This window comes from Haliotis cracherodii, unplaced genomic scaffold (assembly GCF_022045235.1).
Source record: "Haliotis cracherodii isolate W230 unplaced genomic scaffold, xgHalCrac1.p SCAF_5, whole genome shotgun sequence".
In the NCBI taxonomy this organism is placed as follows: domain Eukaryota; kingdom Metazoa; phylum Mollusca; class Gastropoda; order Lepetellida; family Haliotidae; genus Haliotis; species Haliotis cracherodii.
The window spans coordinates 21,420,756-21,429,931 of record NW_027266308.1 but is presented as its reverse complement, the minus strand read 5'-3'; the positions used below and the strand labels follow the sequence as shown (position 1 = coordinate 21,429,931).

At 39.9% G+C, this 9,176-nt stretch overlaps 1 protein-coding gene across 1 annotated transcript; it reads right to left on the bottom strand.

Moving 5' to 3' along the window:
* Positions 1-1,015: 1,015 nt before the first annotated feature.
* On the bottom strand, positions 1,016-8,801 carry LOC139444071 (uncharacterized). The gene is made up of 10 exons (XM_071224980.1): positions 8,664-8,801; positions 7,860-7,990; positions 7,144-7,241; positions 6,339-6,557; positions 5,738-5,829; positions 4,529-4,659; positions 4,284-4,375; positions 3,758-3,973; positions 3,363-3,401; positions 1,016-1,098 (listed from the first exon to the last, which is right to left on the bottom strand). Exons 1-10 carry the CDS (start codon positions 8,799-8,801, stop codon positions 1,016-1,018), a joined length of 1,239 nt encoding a protein of 412 aa, XP_071081081.1.
* Positions 8,802-9,176: the final 375 nt, after the last annotated feature.

Genomic DNA, 9,176 nt, shown 5'->3' with positions numbered 1-9,176 from the left:
ATGAAAATTGAACTGAACTTGTAAAGGAATTATATATTTCCTCTTGTGTTCAATGCTCGAACAACATGAGCTTTATATTCATAAAAGTATATGTATTGTTGTAATCCAGTTGACCATCAAAGCATTTAGTCGCCTAGTACGAACGGCAATTTTCAGGGCCATCCATGTATATATTGTCATATGTATATATTTCTCATCTCCAACCTCAAACGAGTGGTCGAAATAATGTAATTACTTTTTTTTCTATTTTTCTTTTTTTTCACTATTTGGTTAAAACACGTGATAACAGTCTTTAAAATATGTGTGACATAAATGCATGACGTAGAACGAGTCGCTTTGCTTCGGAAACGAATTTTTGATAACCATATCTGAAGGAAGATCAAGCACACCTGCTTTATTTTAAATCACATCTAACGTGGAAAATTGAAATACGAAAACATTTTATTTTTTATCTTCGGAATAATCATGGTAGGGGTCTTGTGGTTTTAAATTCTTTTCTTGGCTCAGTCTCCAATGAACCAATCTATTTTTATACAAAATTACTCAGCCACAAATTTACAAACTGCAGGAATGAGTGTGGGTTAAATAGACATAATTAAATTTATCAACATTTCTTTCAATGTTAAATGACATAAACAACAAACTCGGTATGCTTTGTTTTGCACCTCGGTTAATACAATGTATGATCAATATAGTAGTAAAAATAAACATGAACATCATACATAGAGGTATATACGTCAGTTCAAGTCAATTAGGGGTAAAAGTGGGCGCCTGACTAAGTATAATTTTACGCCGCTTTTAGCAAATCTAGCAAAGTCACGTCGAGAAACACCAGCAATGGGCTTCACCATCCATATGGGGAATCGAACCCCGGCCTTTGGCATGACGAGCGACCGCTTTAACCAGTGGCCTTCCCCAACGCCCCACTCTTTGAGAAACAGATGTAAGAGCTAAGTATTGGAGTGAATGAGTGAGTTTAATGTTAACGCTTTGCATTACTTCAGCCATGTCGTGACTATTGGAAGACTAGAAGGGGCATCATCATGGCAATAACGGTAGTCATCAGTGGAGTGTTGACAACGTTCACGGACCCGTTGGCTGCAATTAAAAATATAATATTGAAAATTTATTATAATGCAAACAAAACAAAACATTACCACTACATGGTATAACGACTTTATACATGATACGTATCAACTGCGTGTATTTATTTAATAAAGTGTGCAAATACTATCAAGGCAAATAGAAAACTGAATGATTATACGGCTTCTTTTAAAATGGAGAGTTGTTTGTTGTTTAAAGCCGCGCTCAACAATATTCCCTTGCCCCCTCTACACGCAGCCCAGACAGCGAATGGGACTTCTCACAGGAGGCACTGCAAAGTCAAACCCACCCAGAACTTTTCGGAGAATTTGAAGACTCCCCAACACTGCAGCCTTCTGCATTACCCAGATTGTCAAAAGGGCCGTATTTCTGGAAGCAAACCCGGGTTCTCTCCCAGTGTCAGTCAACAGATTGGAGGTACCAAACCTAAGGCACCATGAACAATGGGGAGTCGGAAAACTGGGTACTAGGGATGCAACTGTGACATTTCGCAAGGGAGGTACAAAAACCTTTCCGGATTCTTGTCAATGACATTTGTGTCTAAAGGGACAGAAAATTGGTTATCAAAAAGGACCAGATCAGGTTTGTTTTTCTAAGCCTAACAAACAAATCCAACAAATGCGAAAGTGTTTTTAGTTTTACTTTTCAACATAATTTTCTCTGCTTTTCAATTCACTTCTCATATCGATAGTGAAGCTTTTCAACTCCAGCCAGGAAGAAAGAAGATTTCTGTAGCCACCCTGAAAAAGCCTATTCACTGCAGCTTTGAGGTCATCGTTATCGTCATAGCGAAGCTTCCACGAAGCTGTTCTTTCAGTTTAGGAATCAGGTCTGGTGAGTATGGAGAGGGAGGAACCCACGCTGTCGCACAGCAGCCTTTGTAGGTCGAGAGGAGTGAGGCATTGTCATGCAAAAGTAGAACTCCAACAGTCAGCATTCCTCGCAGCTTTTCTTTGATGGACTCTCTCAGGCAATGAAGCTTATCAGCATAGTAGGGACCGGTAATCATCTTTTGACTTTTTCGGTATTCAACGAGGATCAAACCCTTTGCATCCCAGAATACAATGGTCATTACTTGCTTCACTGTTCTTGAAGACTTTGGTGCCTGAGAAGTGGCATGGTGCCATTCATTGGATTGACGTTTTGACACCGTCATCATGGTGGTAGGCATATATTTCATCACCCGTTACCACAACTTTTCCTTAAGATAATTATTTAGAAACTTTGGTACTCAACGAGCAGATATCTTATTCATCTGTAAATTTTCATGAATAATAGTTTCAGTGGGTCCATTCCTTAGACATGTGCATTCCTCAAGTTCAGCAATGGTAATACGTCTATCTGACAGTATACGTTTTCTATATCCTTGATTGAAACTTCATTGATGTTAGTTGAAGGTCGTCCAGACCTAGGGTCATATCAAGGCCTGTTCTCCCGACCTTAAACATAGCTGCCCAACTTTTAACAGTGGAATAGCTGGGGAAAAACGTATCCCCTCTACACTTGTGACATGCGGTCATGAGTTTCTTGGGGTGTACGTTTCTCTAAGATAAAAAACTTGATGACTGCTCGGTAAACGTTCTTTGCTATTTCTGTGTCCATTTGGACCCTTATCGCGTTGAAGTGGCTGTCATTAATATACAAACGGCCTCAACAGACCAAATATACTTGCAATGCAGTACACAAACAGTGTACTACATTGATTAGTTTACTGTGTTATGGCCCATAGTGGAAAGTTAGTCAGAGTTAGAACATTTGGATCAGCCCCCGTATCTGCGTCGCAGCACTCTCATCGAGGCGTTTGTCCGGCCGGGTTCTCAGTTGTCACACCCTGCCGCCACAGGCGGGCGGGCGTTAGTGTCTATCGTTGGTGATACATTTTAACTTATCATCTTCTGTTATGTGATTTCTTAATCAACCTTGTGACTCAAATGCCTCATGGTCGGGTAATATTCTTCTTCTGTTATGGATGGGGAAAAATTGTCTGAACCCCATGACAGGTAAATGCGCGTAATGCACATGTTGACGTACATGACGAAAATGATGAAGAACTGACAGATCAAAGACAACAGGTCACTTTGTCATTAAGAAATTACTTCAATGTTTTTGCAGACTTTGCGTAAATCCCCCATAAACGATGTTTTATTGAAATCAATTCATATAAACAGGCCATAACGTCAAATACATTGCTTGATTAACCAATCAGATGACTTGCAATTTATCTATTGATTAATATCCTATAACATGGGCGTACCTACCTGGTTCACAGGTTGACTGTCCGAAGTACGGGGGACAGGCTGAAAAAGTGCACGTGTTTTAAGACAGTATGTACAGGAATAAGATATAACTAATTGCATTTTAAGCATTATTCTCACTCATTTCATTTCACTCAGCAATGAATAACACAAATAAATGTATCGTTTTCACAATATATATTTTACAAAATAAAATTAATGCGAACCTGAAATCCATAAAAGATAATCAACAAAGGTAGTGACTTTAATATAATTGTACAATATAGTTCGCGAGAAAGTGTTATTAAATTGATTATACTTTTCTTGTTCTTTGACTGAGCCGGGGTCTTACTGACGGATATTATTACGCGCGCTGCAAGTGGAACCTGTACTCAGTGATTGAAAGTTGCTTATGTTACCATTTTTCTGTGACGTCAGAAGGAATGCTGCAGGGTTTATACACAGCATCTGTAGGATGGTATTGGCTCGGGACTGCAGCCGGGGAGACAAGGTTTGGCGGCGGCTCCACACAGTGGATCTGGCAGATACACACTCGCTGTTCTTCATCTTCAAGCATCCGTACATGACAGCATAGCTGCTGTAATCTGTGTCAACGACCCAGTATGGATATTGATCTGAAATAACAACATCAGCACAATTGGTCACACAATATCCTTCGATAAGAACAAGGTGTAGGATTAAGGTACGGTTGGATAGGTTTCGCTTAGACATAATCGACATTCCTCGATAATAGTACACATTCTGCCACCTAGCGTCTTGACATAACAAGATTCCTAAAACGAAAAGACCATAGTGTTGATATTGTTATAATATCTAGCTTAAGAGAGGCCTCTGTTTAGATTTCATTTGGTCTGTTTAATGAAATAGATGAGGCTCCCCATACAGTATGTTGGTATTTGTTCTAATATAATACTAAATACATACCATCACTGTTGCCTTTCACTTTGAGGGTAAACTTCCCCGCGGTTTCTGACTGTTCCATTATGGCCTCCCTGTAGAAACAGCCTTGCTTGTTCCTTACAAAGAGAGCTATATCTATTGAATCTCGTCTTGGTGTATACAAGAGAATATTTCCTAAAGCTACGTAGTGTATTTATTCTGGTATTCAGGTTAGAAGTAACATTGCAGTAAGGTTCAGGGCAACATCTCCAGTAGTACACGACTCATACCTTCCTCTGATGAAGGCGGACACTTGCCCGTCACTTCCCACAACGTACTCGTGTTGATAGTCTTGGAACAGTTCAGACGGTGGAATGTAGGACTGAGCCAACCATCTCATTTCATACCAGCTCCCAGAGTACTGTCAACAGTCAACAGTGTCAGATGTATTGTCAGTACAATCACGAAAGAACAGCATTTTGAAATATATTGCATGGGGAAATAAAGATATGAACCATTTCAACCCTGGTCGTCCTGCGTTTTCGTAGAAACGCATCTCTTTATTGATAAAATAAATTGGATAATGTGAATGTGATGTCATAAATATTGTCATCAAACACTACCACCAGCCTACTGATGTTCAGGGGTAGCTGAAAATGTGGCCTGACTATGTGGAACTGAGTGAATGGACTTGGTTGCTAATTATTTGCATAATTCTTCCCAGACAAATCTTTCTTCCCGTCTGATGGTGCCAAAACAGGTGAATACGGAAGATGGTGTTCAATGTTATAAAGCCACAGTCATACACTGTGGCCATGGCGACAACAGACTTGTGTACAAGTGCATTGTCCTGGTGGAACAACACACACATATAGTGAGTTTCCCACGAGGTTTAGCATTGGTATTCTCACGCAGTTGCCGAAGCAGTTTAGCATTAATTTGGCCATTACTGGTCACACCTGTCGGGAGGTAGTCTAAAAGTAGGATTCTAACGGAATCATATTACCTTCTCAGCCGAGAGAACAAATTTAGCCTTCTTCTTGAGAGGAGGAGACGTTATATACGGTATATTTTAGATTCTATTGTTCAGTCTCTGGCTGATAGTGGTGAAGTCACGACACATCCATGTTTACAAATTGGTAACATAATTAGCTCAGTCTGCTTCAAAGCTTCAAATCACGCTGAAACTCTTGTCAGGCGCAGTACATTCCTCAGAACCCACTTTGTTCAAATGCAGCCTGTAAGCATGGCGAGTATGATACGTACTCTGTGCGAACTGTTAAGGGTGTAGTCTACGTCCTTTGCAGTTAGCCTAAGAATGTTTCCGCAACCCCTCGTATAAATCGCAACTACTTAACGTTCCCAACAAATACATAGGCAGGTAATAAGTATCCACTGAGTGTACGATGTTATTCGTCGTGTATTTACTTTCCTTGTTTTCTGTCATGACACTGGCCGATTTTGTAGAAGATGTTATCCCAAATTTCTATGCGATGTACCTTGGCTATGTCGAAGTCTTGTTGTATTTGAAATGTTGAAACATTGCAGTTTTGACCCTCTGTTGTCTTGTACTGCGCTGGTATATCACATTCTAGAGGATATACAAATAAACATTTATGACTTCACGTCTACAACCAATTGATTGTGACTTCATGTGGGCCTACATTGCTTACGCTTTAATGAAACACTACACGTTACACAATGTACACATGCTACCTTTAACAAACTATGCAGTTGTTTTTCAGATGATATGAGTGAGTGAGTTTTACGCCGCTTTAGCCATATTTCAGCAATATCACGGCGGGGACACCATGTACCTATGTACATGTTCGGCGTGAGGAGAGAACGCTTTAACCATCCGGCTACCCGGCCGCCCATCAGACGAAATGAATGTAAATACACATTCATTTATAAAAAACATGTAAGAAAAGATATATACGTTTATACAAAATAGTATTACAAACATGTGAACAATATAACACGCGTTCTGTAAACGGTAAAAGAACTAAGAAAAGCATGACCACCTCAGTAATAGCTGATGTAAACTCACGAACCCAAGAAATCAATACCTAAACGTGATAAACTGTATCCCAATCTTACCCTTGTCCTGTTTAGTATCCAGGAAGGAGGTCTCATTAAGGCAGGTCCTGTTGAAGAACGAAGGGGCGCGATCCATTACAATCTGAGGAATGATCTTGGTGCGACTCCAGATCCATGCCCGGGGTTGAGTACATGTGCGGGTGGAGGATACATTTGTGCAGGCGTACACAAAGGCGTACTGGGTGTAGTCTGTTTCTAACACCCAGTAGGACATTGCATCTTTTAAATAAAAAGGAAAATATAAACATGTATTCAAATTTGCAGTGTGGTAAAACATAGTGACATTATTACTAAACACAGAAAAATAACCGAGGTTCGGTTTAATACGCTTTTTGAATATACTTTTGGTAATGGGCCCAATACTAACATTTAGCGTCAAATTAATAACCTAATATTGATATGTTCGTGTTTACAGGAGGTTATCACTGACTTTATGAGTGAGTGAGTATGGTTTTACACCGCTTTTAGCAATATTCCATCAATATCACGACGGGGGACACCAGAAATGGGCTTCACACATTGTACCCATGTCGGGAATCGAACCCTGGTCTTCGGCGTGACGAGCGAACGCTTTAACCACTAGGCTACCCGACCGCCCCTATCACTGACTTAAGCCACGGTGGGTGAGTGAGTTGATTCACTGACTCTGTGTGCTGGCGATTAGGTGCCTCACTCTGTGGGTGTGGCTTCGAATGTCAAATATAAGTACAAGAATGTGTACTTTACAAAGTAAGTGTAATCCTTAATATAAGATTTGTTAAACTTGACAATTTTATAAAAGGCATTGTGTGTTCCTGTCACTGACCTGATGGGGTGTCTTGCCAGATAAACCTCCCAGGCACTGTAGTCGGGATGAGTTCCCGGTGGTAAAAGAAACACTCCCCGTCAGGCTCCGAGGGATCACTGTGCAGGGGAAAGATAGTATACACTCAGCAATAAGACAAGGTGGGAACAAGAACAGTAAGGTGCCAGTTTTATGCCAGAATCATCTGCTATAGGAATTGACACAACTAAGCATGGCACATTCGTTAGCAAAATGTTCTCAAACGTCAGACCCCAATTAGGAGAAGGAGAGAGAAATCTTTTAAAATAGTTAACTATTTTTATGGTGAACTGAGGAGGCAAAAAACCTATACCTGTCAGTTGATTTTATCATTTGTTTGATTTTCAATTGAAAATGTCTTAAGTTAGTGATATTTGAACAAAACAATGCGCTGTACTAGCGCTCTGTCAGCACCAAAAGAATACTTTTGTATTTTTTTTAAATAATTTGTTTGAAAACTTTAAAAAAATTAAAATAAATACAATTGGCCTAATGTCAAGAAAAGCTGACTCGTAAGCGATGATACGGAAATACGCGAGTCTACTGATTGGTACTTTATAAACTGTTATTGACTTGGTCTTCGGTATTCCGATCAGACATGTCATGAAGAATGTTTCCAAGTTGCCATAAAATCACATCCCTCACGTAAACAAAGAAACCGTATACATCTTAGAATCTCACTCAAATCTGATACTCACCGCCCACTGATGTAGTTGGTGATATTTTTGTCATCGGTAGGAATGTAATAGTGGTAGTAGTCTGCATACCTTTCGTCTTCCGGTATGAACGATTGGGCATACCATTTATACTCGTACCATTTCCCCATATACTGCGAAGGAAACGAGGTATGTGTGAAGTAGCATTACCAGAGACATAATTCTTCAACAAAAACCACCTCCGTGGTCTTGTGGATAGAGCGTCCGCTCGGAAGGTCCGGGGTTCGATCCTCGTCAGCGTCATACCAAAATAAGTTAAAAGATGATGCTTATTGTAAAATGTCTGACGCTCGGCATTAAGGAGCTAAAAAAAGTACTGGTCGGCTCGGACTCAGTAAACTATGTCTATGTGGGGTATGTATGTTAAACTGCGGTGTGGTATCTCAGTAGGCTAGCACTATAAAGCTGGCATTAATCCGGACTAGTACAAGCAGCCACACACACACACACACACACACACACACACGTCGCTATGTAAGTGCTATAATCTTAGACGATACGTTAAACCCCATTTCACCTCACCTCAACATTAATAACTGTTATTTTTACTTATTTTGACCATATGCAAGCATCTGGCTATGGCATAATTGCCATTGTCCAAATGCAATTGCTTCAAAAGCTATACATTTATGAGCAAACAGAAATAACGCCATCGTCACTATTACACATGTATGCATGGGATGAATATATGCTGTTCATATACAACGGGATGCATATTAGGAATTGTAATTAGTACATGGACAATTCAAAATTGAAATAGAACCATAACAGGTCAAGAAAACTCACCCTATCTGTATCAAAGTTCGCTTGGACCTCTATATCGTCTACGATGCAATCATTGCCTTTAACAAACACAAAGACACTCGCTGAGAAAAGCGCAAGACCAATGACAGCTAACATTTTGCTGGTTATGGAATCCAACATGTTAAATGACGATGTTAAATGGCCATGAAGAAGACTATATGCTCCTCGTATGCTGTGTAGATCTATATAGGGTAGCATGTAGACCGGCTTGACCGTGGCTTATATTGGACTCTTTAATCTATGAAATGAGGGTATGTACATATTGACACAAGTCCTTTTGTAGGTAGTGTCAAAACGAAATTCTCTCATACTCTTGAATGCACAATACACATTACAGAGCAAACACAGTGTACATGTAAAATAATGCATTGGGTTTTGCGTGAAGAGTAGGACACAAAGCTTTTTGTTCGCATGATATGAAAGCAAGGTTTATTCAGACGTTTGAAAATATTGCAAAAAACGACGGTAGGTAGGTAGGTAGGTAGGTAGGTAGGT

Bases quoted from the DNA above. Each gene is read 5' to 3' on its own strand.
- LOC139444071 (XM_071224980.1), bottom strand. From the start codon at position 8,801: ATGTTGGATTCCATAACCAGCAAAATGTTAGCTGTCATTGGTCTTGCG. The intron at 7,991-8,663 runs GTGAGTTTTCTT...TTTCCTTCGCAG, and splicing joins CGAACTTTGATACAGATAGG to TATATGGGGAAATGGTACGA. The intron at 5,830-6,338 runs GTAAGATTGGGA...TATATCCTCTAG, and splicing joins GGATACTAAACAGGACAAGG to AATGTGATATACCAGCGCAG.